Here is a 17,163-nt window from a genome sequence, read left to right on the forward strand (position 1 = left end):
ACACTGCCACAGGGACACACACAATAAAGCTAGAGGGGCTGTTTGGTCTACCTCAAGACAGATCCTTGAGGTTTCAATTTCACACAGACACACTAATTGTATAGGAAGTTAACCTGGGACTATTTACAACAGCTAAATGCATTTAAATGTGTGAGAGATATGTGTGTGTGTGTGTGTGTCTGCAGGCTGGGGTCAGGGTCTTACAGGGATCACCAGCTGTTCTAGGTCAGACAAATGTGGGACTCCACAAAAGATCAGGTAACCCTCACACTACGCTGACCCTCACCCCTACCACTCCTCTCCTAACCCCCTTCCCCCTGGGGTTAGGGTCAGTCTCAGGCAGCTGAGAGAAAGAAAGAGAGACCAATTTAAAAAGAGAGAGACAAAAGACAGTCAGCTCCAGAATAGCATTTTATTTTACAACTGAAATGTAGGAGGGACAGAACTCACTTCAGGAAGGGGACATATGGGGGAGGGCTGGAAGGCAAGACAGACACGGTGGGGGAGGTCAGACACCCCCGGACACACACAAGCGGAATCATCTGTGCAGTCAATGAGCACATGCTGTCCTTCGATCATCATCATCGAACCATCACTCTAATTAATTGTAATCAACGATAGTAGCATTCCAGGACACTCTGTAATAACGGTCCCAAACTCAATCCCCAAATCAATAAAGTTGGATCACATTCTAGTGAGTGAGCGTTATGGAAACACAGATGCTGAGACAGGGGATAGAGATTTTTTTATATATTTTTTTAAATGCAACCTTTATTTAACTAGGCAAGTCAGTTAAGAACAAATTCTTACTTACAATGACGGCCTACCGGGGAACAGTGGGTTAACTGCCTTGTTCAGGGGCAGAACGACAGATTTGAACCTTGTCAGCTCGGGGATACTATCCAGCAACCTTTCGGTTACTGGCCCAACGCTCTAACCACTAGGCTACCTGCCGCCCCAGATACAGTGGTACAATCTCCATGGAAACATTTACAGATGTACTCAAGACAGAACCAAAACGTTCTGACACAAACAATTCAGATCTGAGATACATGTAGTAGATAGGGAGTTACAGACACCCACGGAACAGATTTCATTGTAGGTGCAGTAGGGGTGGCATGAGGTAGTACAACACTTTACCTCAATAATCACCCAGTTATCATCCCCTCATCAGATGAGCACTTGACGAGACCATTGGGGAAATAAGCACTGTGAATGTGTTTGGTTCTTTAGTGGATGGGGATAAATTTCATTTCACAGCAATACACTGCCTGACCATATTCAGCTCTCAAATAAAAACAACACACAATATGTAAAAATATTTCCAAACCTGGTAGGCTAGTCCATTTTACAAGGTCAACTATGTCCACCCTTCTCTCTGACGTCTCCGTCTGCTCATTGGTTGCTGTAGGTTGAGTGACAGGTGTTTTAGCCAACACATCTTTGCAGTTATAGGGCCATTCCTAGTGAGGCGGGGAGTGTGTAGAAATGCAGACTCAGAGAGGCAGACCAGAAATAAAACAGTAGTAATAAAAATAGCTTTGCCTTGCTCTCTTTGAAATGTACCTCTCCTTCTCCTTTTACAGCGTGGTGTGTGTGTACAGTAACATCTGTGTGTGTGTGTGCAGTAACATCTGTGTGTGTGTGTGTGTGTGTATATAGAAACATCTTACATTCAGCCCTCGGTCAGTGATTCAGTACCTGAGCATTCTGCCCTGGGCTGCCGTGCACACGTTCAATAGAGCAACCACACATCAGACTGCCTGTCAATACAGGAGTCATATAGGGAGTGATGTGGTCAAAATTATAATAATCATTTAGCTAAATCAGGCTTTTCGACCCAGACATCAATATGCTAAACTGTTAGAGCAACGTTAACATACAACGGAAAGGTACTGGTCAATAGTTAGAGAAAATGTATTTGATGCTATAACCAAGTCTCTCTGCCTCTAATAGCTACAGGGGATCCTTAGGTTGTGACGGTGAGGTCAGAGTTTGTCTTGTGGTTCTGATACCTGAGTAGCACAGGAGAGCGGCCACAGGGGGATTGTGAATAAAGTATGGACGCATGGGTGGAGGAGTGTAACATAAAGTGGTGTAGTGCTCTTCTTAAAACTCACAAACAGTCAGACATCGCATACACACAATGCTTTCTCACTCACAAGCACGCACTCACGCAATCATACACACCGATGAAGACATGACAGAGACCCATGGAGTCAAGGAAACGGACAGCCGCAATAAATAACCCAGGAGTGGGGTCAGACATAAATACAGGAGCCTGTCTGTCCATAACTATTCTGTTTAAAGCTCCGTAAAGCAGGAGGGTTTAGACTCTAGTCCTTCTCACATGTTTGTCCATCAGGCAGCGAACGCTTCTCTCCCTCATCCTCTTCTCCGCTGTCTCCAAACGTCTGCTCCTCCATGTTGGCGAAGGTGTATGAACGTGCTGCCACCTGGGCGGCGAGGGCAGAATTAAAGCTGAGTGCTGCCGAGCCGTGTAGTTCCGTCAGCCTGTCCATCACCGTGATGGCGGGGACCCGGGGCTGCAATAGGTCAGGCTCGTTCAGTCCCGCCCCCTCGTCAGGCAGCCCGTCGTATTGGTAGAGTCGCGAATGGCCCGTCCCGGCTGGGACAGAAGCCCAACCTTCACCCTCCTCCCCCTTTTCCTCCGCCTCACCACAGCAGAACTCTGTAAGTGCTTTTTCCTCTGCCTCTGTGAGGGGGCGCTCGTCCCTGACCCAGTCTTCCTCATCGTCGTTCAGCCTTTCCGATAGGTGGTTTCCCTCAGCGACACCTGGTTTGGCTACGCCCACAAGGGTCAGAGCGTCCAATGGGTCGGAGGGCATCTGATATTCGATAGAAGTTTCCGCGGAAACGATAGGCATCACGGCCGCTAGGAGACAAAAGAAACATCATTAAATGATCACATGAAATGAGAGAAAGAGACAGAGAACTAAAGGAGCGGCAGAGGCAGAGAGGTGCATTGTGGGTAGGCGGAGCGAGACCTTGGTCGTTGAAGAGCAGCTGTTTCCACTTCCTCCTCTCGCCCTCGGACGCCCGCTGGCCCAGCACGGCTTTGAGCTCCGATAGGACGCGCCGAGACTCCTCCCTCTCCCGCCGCTGGCGCTCTCGTTCCTCGGGAGACAGCATGTCAACCACCGACCCCGCCCACCCGTTCTCATCCTCTGAGTCCGACACGTACGCTTCCAGCTCCTGGCCAATCAGAGGGCAGGAAAGACCCATTACACATAAAGACACACTACTGGCACCTAGTTGAGTGTGTGTGTCTGTGTGTGTGTGTAGATCCACAGTGAGTGGTGAGGTTCAGTACCTGCTCCTCAGGCACGGGGTCCCTGTCCAGGATGAGGGTGTAGGTTGGGGCAGGGGTGCATGGCACAGGAGGGAGACACTGCTCTGGACCATCAGGAGTTCCTGAAAGAGAAAGGATGGATAGAACGTATTACACACACATACAGGTATGTGTACACACACACACACACACACACTCGTGTACACAACTTGCTCCCTGCTCCCAAAGAGTAGACCTCTAAAATGTGCTGAAACAGTCTGTGGTGAAACTAGGCCATTGTTCCCTCCCTTCCCTGCGAGGTCTGGCTCTTATCCTATATTTGAAGGAGCCACTTCCTCACTGACTCTGAATAGTCTCTAGGCTGGGCGGGGGGGGAGGAAGTACTGACTAAAAATAACTCTTCCACTGTAACCATGGAAACCTGGGGAAGGGGGGGGTCCAGTATTCAGACCCAATATCAGGGCCTGTCAGCTCTCAACTGGTCAGCTGCGTTAACTATCTAAGCCTAATAAAGGTAGTGTGTGTTCTTCACCTGGGCAGGTGTTAGCTCTCCTCAGCATGCGCTCCACTTGGCCCACTGTGTCCTCCCAGCATCCGGCGCTGGCCTGCATGTGGGGCTGCAGGTGGCCGAGACGCTCCTGGAGGTCCTGGTAGCCCTCCACAGTCACCTCCACCGCCTCCTTAGTCACCATCAGCTTCTCCAGGTCATCCTCCAGAATAATCATCCTAGTGGGGGGAAGAGGAGGTGAGATGAGGGGAGGGGGAGTGAGGAGAGGATGATGGGGTGAGTGGGGTAAGGAAAGGGGGCTAAAGGCGCCCGCATGCTATCCAGCCGAAACAGTTCGGACGAGTTTGTGCATATATTATGACTACATTTTGTGACGCTTTAGTTGGTTTTGGACTTCAGCACACAACATTTTTTCTCAAGGCAAGCCGAAGTCGGTATTACGCCCCTTCGTCGGAGATTGGTCAACAGTAGGGATTCTTCAATAAAGTTTCTGTTGTCATTCAACGAGAGACAACTTGTTTCCATTGAGAAATACTGCAGTTAGATGTAAAATTGTGTGACTAAGATCTCCTCTGCAAAAACGTCAAAATTAATGACAGATTTATTGAGTTATCTTACATTAATTCAGGCTATTTTGAGGAAGTGTATACTGGCTACGGCATCCAAAATGGACAAACAATACTATTGCCTCTTTTTCCAAGCGAAGGTCCATTAAGGGAGTATGCGAGCACTCTCGTTTGTTTCACGCCAGCCGAACTGAAGCATACTGACGCCTTTAGACTGAGGGGTGAGGAGGGTAAAGAGTAACAGGTGTTAGGGTTAGGAGGGTTAGGTTTGACTCACTCGTTGAGCAGGGCCCTGAGATGCAGCTGCAGGCTGCGTACAGACGTGTGCAGTGTGTTGAGCTCTCTGCATTTCTGTTGAGCGCGCCCCACCCTGTCCGAGCCCTGCGTCCGATGCTGCGTCTCAAAGTACCGGTGGAACTCGTAGCTACGCTGCAGGTCGCCTAGGCAACTGGCCAGGGCACCGTGGAGAGGCTGTGTCACCGTGGCAACAGAGCGGTGTATGGGCGGTGGAGGGGTTTCACCTTTAACCCAGTCTTCCCTGGGCTCCTCCAGTCGTCGTGGTGACAGTAGCAGGGCCAATCGGCGGAAACATTCTGAGCTCTGCCCCACCCACAACTGGAACAGCACCTGGAGGACGGCAAGCCCACAGGGACAAACAGAGTAGCTAACACCCTCACTCTGACAATGCCCCTCATTTCACCAATCGACCTGCATCTAAATTATCTCTTCCTTCTATCTTTCTCATCATGCTTCTCTTCTACTCTTTCTTCCACTATCAAATCAAACTTTATTTGCCACATGCGCCGAATAGAACAAGTGTAGACTTTACCGTGAAATGCTTACTTACAAGCACCTAACCAACAGTGCAGTTCAAGAAGAAGAAAATATTGACCAAGTAAGCTAAAATAAAAAGTAACACAATAAGAATAACGAGGCTATATACAGGGGGCACCGGTACCACCATAGTCCCTGTACCCAAGGAAGCGAAGATAACCTGCCTAAATGATTACCGCCCCGTGGCACTCACGTCGGTAGCCATGAAGTGCTTTGAAAGGCTGGTCATGGCTCACATCAACAGCATCCTCCCTGGCACCCTAGACCCACTCCAATTCCGCATACCGCCCCAACAGATCCACAGAGGTAATCTGTACATGTAGGTGGTGGCGAAGTGACTATGCATAGGTAACAAACAAACAGCGAGTAGCAGCAGTGTACAAGTGTACAGCAGTGTCATTTAGGCAGGTTACCTTCGCTTCCTTGGGCACAGGGACTATGGGGACGAGAGTCAGAGCCGGTGTAGTAGGATTCAATCTTAATCCTGTATTGACGGTTTGCTTGTTTGATGGTTAATCTGAGGGCATAGCGGGATTTCTTATAAGTGTCCGGATTAGTCTCCCGCTCCTTGAAAGCGGCAGCTCTACCCTTTAGCTCGATGCGGATGTTGCCTGTAATCCATGGCTTCTGGTTGGGATATGTACGTACAGTCACTGTGGGGACGACATCATCGATGCACTTATTGATGAAGCCAATGGCTGAGGTGGTGTAGTACTCAATGCCATTAGATGAATCCCGGAACATATTCCAGTCTGTGCTAGCAAAACAGTCCTGTAGTCAGTGTTGCCAACTCCTCAGTAAGGAAAGTAGCTATTGGCTGTCCTAAAAGTCGCTAAATGACACCATCACCTAATTTGCATAATTGACCATGTGCATGTAATTGTGATGGATGCTGTAGGAGAGAGGAATAATGCCGTGGGAGAGACAAAAAAAAAAAAGAGTAAAAAACACCCAAAATATGTTAAGAACTACAAATGAGCAAGCTGCAAAGAGTGGCACACAGGGAATAAGAACCAGATATTTGAGTCCATACTCCTCCTTCAGCACTTTATGGACCCCATTGTTAATCTCCGTCATAACAGAGGCATTGTCAGTCGCTATCCCGAGGAGTTTCTCTTTTTTAAGACAACACTTCGAGGAAAGCCACAACAGCACGGGCTATAGATTTGGCATCTCCTCCCTCCAACTCAACAAGCCCCAGAAATGTTGATACAATTGTCTGCTTGGTGTCACTAAAGTACCTTATCACAACCCCCAGGTACTTAGAAACACTTACATCCGTGGACTCATTGAGGAGGAGGCTGAAACGCTGGTCACCCACATCTGCAACCAACTTTTTCATTAAGTATGGTGCTAGAACACCATTAATAATTTCGGTGCACTTTGTCCTGTGCATTTTGATGTGGGTAGCAGCAGTGGAGTCTGAGAAAGCAGCTCTACATGCTTCTCCAATGTGATCACATGCCAGCATGGAACAGTGTTCAGCGATAGCTAATGCCATGGTGGCCTCAGCCTTTTTTGCAGAGCCAATTTTTTAAACCATAAATGGCAGCTTGTTTTGGGTGGAACTGTTATAAGGCTTTGCCTTTTGAGTATGTTTTTGAGTTGTCATGTGTTTTTTTACATCACTAAGTTTGGCGTAGAAATCAGCCTTACAATACAGGCAGTATGCCCATGTATCATCTCCAATAAACGGCTTCAACCAGCCTTTGAATTCAGGGTTTGATTCCCACTCCTTTCTGTATTTTTGAGTGTACAGTTTAGACTGAGACATGATGAGCTAGCCAGCTAGATGTTTAGCTTATGTCACAGAGGCACACACACAGTGGACAAGGTGAGTAAGTGACTGGCGCTGTGTGAGTCAAATGCAGTGATTTATTTTTGTGCAGTGATTTATTTTAGACAAAGAACATTTTACATTTACATCCTGCCCTGAATGTAAGCCAGGGCGGGATCAGCCAGCGGCTGCTTCCTGCATGCGCGATTCATTTGCAGTCTGGACGCGGAGGGGTGAACATCTCCTGCTCTGACTGCAGCTGGGAGGGACTGCTGCGCGAGGACTGAGCCGCCTGTGAGTGCTTTGGGGGTGGGGCCCACGGCAGCACCCGCTGCTCGTTGAGAAGAGTAAGAGCGATATGTGCTTTCACGTCAGTCTCCAAAAGTCTCCAATAACACCAAAAAAGGTCACTAGTCGATTTTTTGAAAATGTGTCGCTAGAGGGGTCTGAATACTCGCTAAATAAGCGACAGAGTCGCTAAGTTGGCAACACTGCCTGTAGTGTAGCATCCGCGTCATCTGACCAGTTCCGTATTGAGCGAGTCACTGGTACTTCCTGCTTTCGTTTTTGCTTGTAAACAGGAATTAGGAGGACAGAATTGTGGTCTGATTTGCCAAATGGAGGGCGGGGGAGAGCTTTGTATTTATCTCTGTGTGTGGAGTAAAGGTGGTCTAGGATTTTTTCCCCCCTGGTTGCACATGTGACATGTTGGTAAAAATGTGGTAAAACTGATTTAAGTTCACCTGCATTAAAGTCCCCGGTCACTAGGAGTGCCGCTTCTGGGTGAGCATTTTCTTCTTTGGGTACGTGGGTACTAATTAAGGAGCCCATGGCCTTATAGAGTTGGTTGATAGCGGTCTACGGCTACGAATAATGCAGATGAGAACTCTCTTAGTAGATAGTGTGGTCGACAACTGATCATAAGGTACTCTACCTCAGGCGAGCAATGCCTCGATACTTTTTTAATATTAGACATTGCGCACCAGCTGTTATTGACAGAAAGACAAACACCCCCACCCCTCGTCTTACCATGTGGTAGCGTCTCTTTTCTACCGGTGCATGGAAAATCACGCCAGCTCTATATTGTCTGTTTCTTCGTTAAGCCTTGTCTCCGTGAAACATAGGATGTTACAGTTTTTAATGTCCCGTTGGTAGGATAATCTTAATAATATGTCATCAATTTTATTTTTTAACGATTGCACGTTAGCAAGGAGAATGGAAGGCATTGGGAGTTTACTCACTCGCCTCCGGGTTCTCAGATGGATCCCCGATCTGCGTCCCCTTTTCCGGCGTCTTTTCTTCACGCAAAAGGCGTGGATCTCAATTTGTAAGTCGCTCTGGATAAGAGCGTCTGCTAAATGACTTAAATGTAAATGTAAATGTAAATCTGTGCCTGTTCCAGTGAAAGCAGGAAATCCTTCTCGTCGGACTCGCTATCTATATAAAAGTAAGTTCTCTATCCCAAATCTAACCCAATCTCATCTTCCTTCCTTCCTAACGTCCCTATCTCTTTCTCTCTCGTGGTTCAGGTAGGTGGATCTTACCTTGAGGGCAGGGAGGCTGTAGTCATCGGTGAGCTCCTGTGCCTCCTCGTCAGTTAGGTGCTCTGTCCCCAGGCCCATCCCCAGCTCCTTCAGAGGCACCGCAGACACGTAGTTGGTCACATTGTCGATCTCAGAGTTCAGGGGGTACGTGGGTACTAGTTAAGGAGCCCATCAGCTCACAGATTGACACTCATATACTAAATTACCTGCCAAATTGGTCAAACAGAATATATCCTCTAACACACATTCACTCAAGTATAACACCAAAAGGTTACTGGTAGAAATCAATATTTAGTGCTTGCATTGTTTAATTCCTGCATAAGTTGAGTCTGGCAATATCCCCTCTCTATTTGAAAATTAACACCTTTTCCTCTCCGAGTGTGTGTGCGTGGAGGATATGCTTTGAGCATGTGGCAGGTGGCTCGGCGGGAGGCTCTGAAGGCCGAGCGGAGCACACGATACACCGCCTTCCGCAGGCCAATCAACTGCTGCCCCCGTGGCCCCGCCCCCAGCCCCGCCCTGCTAAAGGAGCTGGCCGCACTCACCCTGTCGAGCAGACTTGACAAGTGAAATGTGATACAACTGTGCAGACGTCCCAGAAAGGCAGGGAAGCACACGCAACACGACATGCTAACAACATGCTAATAACACATTTAAGACTGAGACACAACAGTACAGGCTAACAACATACGACACGGTTATGACAAAATGCTATCACAAAACAAACAAAGATGAATACAGTTACAATGCTGTCCTACCGACAATACTACAGAAACTGAACAGTGAAACAGAGAATAGGGTGGGGAGGAACGGGCTGTGGGACAGGCAAGGAAAGGTAAAAAGTGGGCCTTTCAGGTAATGATAAACTAAGATAATAATAGGTACTAGCCTAAGTGCTAACCTTATAGTTGGGTAGATGAAAGTGCTAGTGGGTGAAAGTGGACAGTAACGTTAGGGACAGAGTATGTGACTCACAGCAGAGTTAGCATGCACACTTACAACATGAGTAGGAAAGTGAGGATGCACACTACCACTATGGATGAAGTAGATAGATAGTAGATCAAATGGTCCACTTACAGGGTAAACCCTCGAGAGATGACCTCTGTCTCCTGTAGTAGTCTCAGGGACTTGCGGGCCAGGCTGGTCAGAGCCTTACTGTTCAGCACCATGGTCTGCAGCTCGGAGGCCTGGGCGTGTGCTGTCCTCTGCATCCTCCCCTGCCTCCACAGCCCCGCCCCTCGCAGCCCCACCCAGCCCATGACTGCAGCACACCACGGGATCACAGCCAGAGACCAGGCCCCGTCAGAGAGAGAGGACAGGCCTAGTAACACTGCAGCCAGGCCCACCAGCACCGCTAAGTCCCTGAGAGAAAAAGAGAGAAAGAGAGAGAAAGAGAGAGAAAGAAAGAGAGAAAGAAAGAAAACCAAAACAGAAAGAGATGGAATGTTAGTGTCTGCTGTGTGAACATGTAGATATTTATGTGTGTGTGTGTGTGACTATGTTAGGATCTGTGTTTGGGGCGTACCATTGCGAGGGTGAGGCGAGGAGGCGCGGGCAGGGCAGGGAGTTGTCTCGTCTGGGTGAGCCGGAGGGCGAGGCGCCCAGGGTGAGCAGGCTGGGGTCTAACAGCTCAATCAGCTCCACATCCTCCTGGAGCAACACATCCTGGTCCAGGATACACCGCACCGTGTACTGGCCAAACACACAGTCCTATAGGGAAGGAGAGAGAGAATGAAAGAGGGATGGAGGGAGAGGAAGAGGACACAGAGAGAAAGAATATAAGAACATGTGTCTTTGGGATGAAGTCACTTAAAGTTCTATGGTTAGTCCCATGGTGACCCTTACCAGCTGCTGCTCCAGCCTATGGGCAGAGGCAGCCTGGTGGAACGGGCTCCGCCTCCACAAGGCATCAGCCAATCTCCATAGACGTCGTCCCTGCCAATAACAGAGGATGGGTCAGGTGGGGAAGAGACTGGAGCTAATAAGGAGAACAGAGTAATCAACCGGGCATAATTCTGCAAATGAATAAGTCACACATCCTTCATACTAACAGCAGACAACACAGCCTACTACATCTGTGAGAGCAAACTGGGGAATGAGCTCTGGCCATCAACCACAAATAATGCTCATAACACACACACACACACAAAACATTTTCTTAATTCCAGGGCATATCTCAGAAAACAGGCTCTTTGACACACCAACCATGAGTGACTGATTGTGTGTGTGTGTGTGTGTGTGTGTGTGTGTGTGTGTGTGTGTGTGTGTGTGTGTGTGTGTGTGTGTGTGTGTGTGTGTGTGTGGACTCCCCCCCCCTCCCCTCCCCCCCTCCCCTCCCCCAACACACACAAACACCATCCATTCCCCCCTAGTTGATAGTCTGCCAGGCTCCAATAGGAGATTCACTGTAAACAAACAAAGTAAACAGAACGATATTCTAATCACTAGCAAACAAACAGAGTAATTATGACCATTCCAACTAAATTGTACAATTTGATATGCTGCTATTAACTAAACAATTCTCCCAAATATCTATATTAGAAATCCTGATCCCCTTCATTTAGCCATAATAGTGTGAAGAGTGAGTGAATTAAAATGCCTACAGCGAGTCACACAATCTAGTGATGAGAATAGCTTATTTTCCTCACAGTATTTTCTATCCCTTGGGGAAAGTAGCAGTACTATCCCATACAGTCATTGGTACTATCAGTATCAGGCAACATCCCCACTAAGGAGGCATATTTCAGGCTGAGTCCCAAATGGCAGCCTATTCCCTATATATAGTGCGCTATTTTTGACCCAGGCCTGTAGGGATTCAGTGTTCCAGCCAGGCTACAGTTGTTCATGAAGAAGTTTCCACTCTGTACAGGTCTAGGATCAGCTCACCCTCTCCCAATCCTAACATTAACCATTAGTGTGGGAAATGCTAAACTGAACCAAGATCAGCGTCTACGGGCAACTTCACCCTTACTATTGATTCAGACTGGCTTGGGTGTGTTTTCTACCCTGAATGACTGTTATTGGGAGATTGGGACACAGTGTGTTATTGGCCAGTAGGCTGCAGGGCTATTGATTATGGGTCTGAGTCTGAGCTGCAGGACTGGGTGTTCACGCTACACTGAACAACCAACAACAGCAGGAACAGAACATGGTTACGAAACCACCCACCAGGGAAAGGGTAGTGTGTGTTAGTCGTGAAAGGGGAGGCCCATGTAGGCGTTTTCATTCTCTACTACTCACTCATCTCAATCTCATATTCCCCATCCAAACATTAAGGCAGGAGACAGAGACCGGCCACACAGAAAAACACACACACAGCGGAATGCAAACACAGTGACACAAACAACCAACACATCACTAGTAAGTACAGTTCATTTCCTGGTCCTACTCTTTAGTATGCCACTGGCGTCACCCAGGGGAACATTCCCGAGTCTTTGTGCTCCCCGTCTGCCGTGTGAGAGAATGGAAAAAAGACTCTGCAAAGACGTGTGTGTGTGTGTGTGTGTGTGTAGAGAGTGTAGGGGGAGAGAGAGAGAGTGTAGGGGGAGTGAAAGAGGCAGAGGAAGAGAGTGTGACATTTATGTATGTGTTCTAAATCTTATATCCATATTGCCATAAAACAATCCTCAACACTTGATCTTCTCTCCATCTCACTCTCTTATGACTCCAGGATTTGAAAGAGGAGACTAGGCAGGCTGGCGGTGAAGTTTTTATTGCCAATAAACTTCAACTGACCTTGTCCTGCCTTCGCTCTCTTCAGTTAGCTGTCTCGTCGTGACTTATCTGACATGACACATGCAAAAAGGCAACATATATATACATTCCCATTGGTAGAATCAGCAGGAAATTGTGGCATAAAGAACCTTTTATTCAGATGGCACACTGACAGATTCCCATATTCCTCCCCCTCTCTCCTTACTAACCTCATTTGATGTCATACAATGCTCTAGTCTAGTGTGACATTTAGTTCTGTAAAATAACATCAATGTGCCCCACGTGCCATCAAACATTTTGGAAATCCTATTTCATTCACAAATGTGGAGGATTTTCAGGCCCAGTGTGTGCTAAACAGACCCAGTGTGTGCTAAACAGACCCAGTGTGTGCTAAACAGACCCAGTGTGTGCTAAACAGGCCCAGTTTGTGCTAAACAGGCCCAGTCTGTGCTAAACAGGAGCAGATAACCAGTGTTGGCCTCTGACTGTCTGGAAATCAAATATACACCAGGCAATCGTCCATATTAGCGCGCACGCACGCACGCACGCACACACACAATCTCTATCTGGGCTACAGGATGTTGGACAAGGAATAACCATATCTTTGCCATTAACCCATAGGAATCCCCATCCAGTTGACTACTTGACTAGTTAAAAATGGTGGTGGATGATGGCAATGCCCAATAACAATGGCAACGTCCATGTTTAAACGGGTTATATCCATGATGAGTCCTCTATGAGAATAATTCCCAAACGCTCCTCCGAATAAGAGGCTCTCAGAGAGGAAGCATGACACGGACGGAAAGTTCCCAGAGGAGGCTAATGTGACATCATTTCCTGTCCCACACAGGGGAAAAAATACAGAAACAGGAAAAGGAATGCACTCAGTCATGTGACCACACGCTGGCCAGGACCCTGTCCCCCTACATAGAAACAGGGGTGTGTTCAAGATGTTTCAAACATTGCTTGAGGGCTCTAAAGTGTTTTTAAATGACTGCATGCTATACAGTAGCTGGGTATTATTAGCAAAGCGCTATGATTGTGCATATGTATAATATAGTACATATCACACAAGCCACTCACACCACAGAGGCATACACATGTTCACACAAGTAAAAACAAGGTCGGACAAATACATGTACACACTAACACACAACAGCATGACCGTAGAAGACTTTAATGCACTCCAGATATCAGTAATCTAATTCAGCCCCAGTGAATCAGCGAGAGAGAGAGAGGGAGCGCGAGAGAGAGAGAGGGAGCGCGAGAGAGAGAGAGGGAGCGCGAGAGAGAGAGAGGGAGCGCGAGAGAGAGAGAGGGAGCGCGAGAGAGAGAGAGGGAGCGCGAGAGAGAGAGAGGGAGCGCGAGAGAGAGAGAGGGAGCGCGAGAGAGAGAGAGGGAGCGCGCGAGAGAGAGAGGGAGCGCGAGAGAGAGAGAGGGAGCGCGAGAGAGAGAGAGGGAGCGCGAGAGAGAGGACAGAAAGACTTTTCCTTTTACAGAGTTTCCTAAACAGGACTAGGAATTCCCCTCAGCACTAATAGAGAAATGTGACCAAATAGACAGAGCCTATCCCTGGAATAGGGGACAGTAGTGTGTGTGCGTGTGTGTAGAACAGACAAATACCTTGCTCTGAATCTGTTGCTCCCTTTCCTCCATGATCCCTGTCTTGTCTGTCTGGCAGCCGTGTATGAGTGTGAAGGAGTGAGTGAGTGTGTGTGATATGTTTCATTGTTTGGAATCAATAGCAGATGTAATTACTTTCTGTCTGCCTGCATGAATGTACAGGGAGTTGGTCAAGCACACATACAACACCCCAAGGCTATGCGATCATAGTGGGGGTTCCTTATGGTAGCAGTGATGGGTGTGTTTGTGTGTGTGTGTGTGTGTGTGTGTGGGGGGGGGGGGGGTCACTCACTGTGGGTTTGGACAGGCTGTCCTGGAGAGAGGTCGTCCCCCCCTCTCCTCCTCCACACTCGTCCCCCTGAGACACTGTGGGACACGCCTCAAAGTCTGTGTGTCCTAGATCCTGCAGGTAGTGGAAGAGCGGAGAGTTCTGGAAAGAGAGAGAGGGAAGAGTGTGTAGAGAGAGAGAGAGATAAAGAGAGACAGAGGGGGAAGAGAAAAAAAGAGGGTAGAAGGATGATGGGGGAGGAGAGAGAGATTTAGACAAATATCAGCTTTTGTTGCTGCTCTTCCCAATTCTCTGTTACAGATTTCCCAATATACAGGCAGCTATTCTTAGAAGTGTCACAACCCAGCCAGCACTGCAAGTGGCAGGAAGACGATCCCTGGTCTGCTGTAGCGTTACGTTCCAATTACCGTCTGGACTCATACGCTCATTCTCCACCCTCTCTCCCATTCGCCTTGCAATCCATGCAGATTTCAGTCACGCTCTTTCACACTTGACTTCCATACATAAACACAGAGACCTTGATGCTGCGGGCACAACAGCCACTCAGATGACAAACTAGAAAAGGAAATAATCTATTCTCTCTGCTCAAGTCTTGGTCACCATGGGCAACTAATTGTATTACTGTGTGCAGCTGCTTGTTTTTTATGGATTAGCTATGGTTTTTGGAAACATGGGACGAGTTAGCTAAGGGCTAGACTTCCGCTGAGCAAAGATATGCCAATGTTAAAAGCCTAGAAGAGAACAGAACACCCCATGTATGTGCACAACCCATCCCTAAACCTCCCCCTGGCCCTAAGCATCTTGCCTCTTTCAATACCCGTTTCTTACACCTAATCTGCTCCAAAGTCCATTATTTCAATTCAGCGATGGAATTAAACAAACACAATAATCTAAAATCCTTGCATAAAAGAGCATTCATCACGATCAAGTGTTAAAGCTCAGCTTAAAGTGGGACTGACTGGAAGTGTGTGCGTGTGTCTGTTGCCAGCAGGGATGAGCAAATCACTGTCCTGCATGACAGCATCCCAGGTCAGACTCCCACCTCAATCTCCCTACAATAGAGAGATGTGCAGCAGCAAAGTGGGCCTTTTGATCTCTACCTCTCCTCTGATTGCCCCTAGAACAACGTACTGGCACTCGGCACTGGCATAACAACAATTTGCCCACAATTAAGAAAAAATAACCAATTTTATGCTCTAATTTTACCAAGGAGACACCTGACCCAATTTCCAACCAGCTGCGGACGCTCCTCATCCGTAGGATGAGAGAAACCGAAACATCTCCGTGCTTCTACATCTGGATAGCAAGCCATTTGTCTACCTTGATAGATCCACCTATAATACGTTATCATGATTACACACCCCGATCCAAGCATGACATGATGGGCTAAAGTTACTCACTTGCATGATCGGACGGTATCGGCGGCGCACATGTTGACACATCAGGCTGTCAGATGTTTCGAACAGCTAACGTTATTCCCTTCCTACGTCGCATAAAGCACCGATCAGACACACACTCTCCACGCCAGCTAAGATGATGAAACAGCACACTGCCCCATGATAACAAAAGCTTCTTAGCAGTCAGGCAGGATTGGCTAGGCTACACGGCCAATTTAGCTCGGATTTATGTCTCAGCTACGCATAACAGGGGTGTGTAAACGCCAATGGGTAAACGTTTCTCATGGCCATGCTAATAAGCTAGCTAACGTTAGCGAGCAAGCTACTCTGACAGTCTGGTCAACCACGCCAATTTCATCACGCAGAATGAATCAGAAAACCTATACAAACTCGGGCTTGACACACTGCACTACGCGTTAACGGAACATATGTGCCTGAATAAAAACACAAACCTCAAATACCACATCTTCATCAAACTCCTCAGTCATTGCTCTCTGCCATCGATATCCAACCGTTACGCATTCTGGGATTGTAGTCGTTTATAAACGACAAGAAGTGAACATTTGAAGCAGTTGCTAGCCCCTGTTAGCCGCACAAAACAAACTCCTCGGCAAAACAACACTTCCCACAATCCAAATCGCCCAACGCTTCCTCGTGAACCTGGGTGTTCGAGCAGTAGCGACAGGATCCTCCAGTGGTCACGCGGGGAAATGCAACGTCCTCAGCCGGGAGCAAGGGAAGGAAACAGCGCCTTGGACGAAACTCCAGAAAACTGGAAAAAGGGGGACTAGAGGAAACAGTTTATTCACGTTTCAGTCGGTGATATAAGCTACAGTTTGTTTATTTTTATGTTGTTTACCTGGTGTTCTTTGAGACTGACTGACAATGGCGCATGAAAAAGAGAATTCACGAAATTCCGTGCCGTTCCATTGAAAGCAAGTTTACTCATGGAGTAAAGAAAGGAGCAAGTCGGGAGTCATGAGCACAGGTTTGTTTCCTGGATGGCTAAGTAGTTGCATTTTGTCGACAAAGCAGTTTATTTGAGTGCGTTTGCAGTTAAGAGTTTTACCAAGCAAATCCAGAAAAGCAAAAACATTTAAGTTATGTTACTTTTGCAGCAACATAGCTCAGCTTTTCCAGGTTATTACATTGTAATTACTGTTTTTCATAATGATAACGTTACCTCCGAAGGCGTAGTGGCAAAGATGAGCAGTTTTCACCCGCTCATGATTTAGGTTCCCCAGGTTATTACATTGTAATGACTGTTTTTCATAATGATAACGTTACCTCTCTGAAAGCGTAGTAGTGGCAAAGATGAGCAGTTTCCACCCGCTCATGATTTAGGGAGAACAGTCATTCTGGTTAGAATACTCCAACAAGAGTACATGCAACACAATTGATGTATCAGCCAAATGCGAAGAGAGAAAGAGAGCGTGTATTAGAGGGCAGAAACATTCAGCTCCTTTGTGTAACATCTGTCCTCCTGTTTTGATGCAGTCAGATGAGCAATTGATTTTTTTCAAACTTTCAAACGTGGTTATATAACTTAAAGCAGCGATTGTCAACCACTAAACCGATGACTTTTCAATACGTTGAGG

General features: G+C 47.5%; 2 protein-coding genes across 5 annotated transcripts in view; one reads left to right on the forward strand and one right to left on the reverse strand.

Moving 5' to 3' along the window:
* Positions 1–398: 398 nt before the first annotated feature.
* Positions 399–16,192, reverse strand: vezt (vezatin, adherens junctions transmembrane protein). 4 transcript variants are annotated; one of them, XM_055937439.1, is made up of 12 exons: positions 16,018–16,192; positions 14,172–14,309; positions 10,388–10,477; positions 10,068–10,252; positions 9,620–9,904; positions 8,942–9,088; positions 8,543–8,690; positions 4,665–5,014; positions 3,846–4,039; positions 3,335–3,435; positions 3,009–3,216; positions 399–2,896 (listed from the first exon to the last, which is right to left on the reverse strand). In XM_055937439.1, the coding sequence occupies exons 1-12, from the start codon at positions 16,051–16,053 to the stop codon at positions 2,337–2,339; spliced, it is 2,442 nt and encodes an 813-aa protein (XP_055793414.1). In that variant the 5' UTR covers positions 16,054–16,192; the 3' UTR covers positions 399–2,336. The 4 variants fall into 4 exon arrangements, with proteins under 4 accessions (XP_055793414.1, XP_055793412.1, XP_055793413.1 ...); XM_055937437.1 differs by having other exon boundaries at positions 8,942–9,100; XM_055937438.1 differs by lacking the exon at positions 16,018–16,192 and adding an exon at positions 15,569–15,998.
* A 13-nt stretch (positions 16,193–16,205) lies between these two features.
* LOC129865031 (FYVE, RhoGEF and PH domain-containing protein 6-like) overlaps positions 16,206–17,163 on the forward strand; it is a 33,072-nt gene continuing 32,114 nt past the window's right edge. The window contains exon 1 of the mRNA XM_055937435.1: positions 16,206–16,553. Coding sequence (XP_055793410.1) covers positions 16,544–16,553 — 10 coding nt within the window. The 5' untranslated portion in view covers positions 16,206–16,543. The remainder of the gene's footprint in view (positions 16,554–17,163) is intronic.

This window comes from Salvelinus fontinalis, chromosome 11, assembly GCF_029448725.1.
Source record: "Salvelinus fontinalis isolate EN_2023a chromosome 11, ASM2944872v1, whole genome shotgun sequence".
Lineage (NCBI taxonomy): Eukaryota > Metazoa > Chordata > Actinopteri > Salmoniformes > Salmonidae > Salvelinus > Salvelinus fontinalis.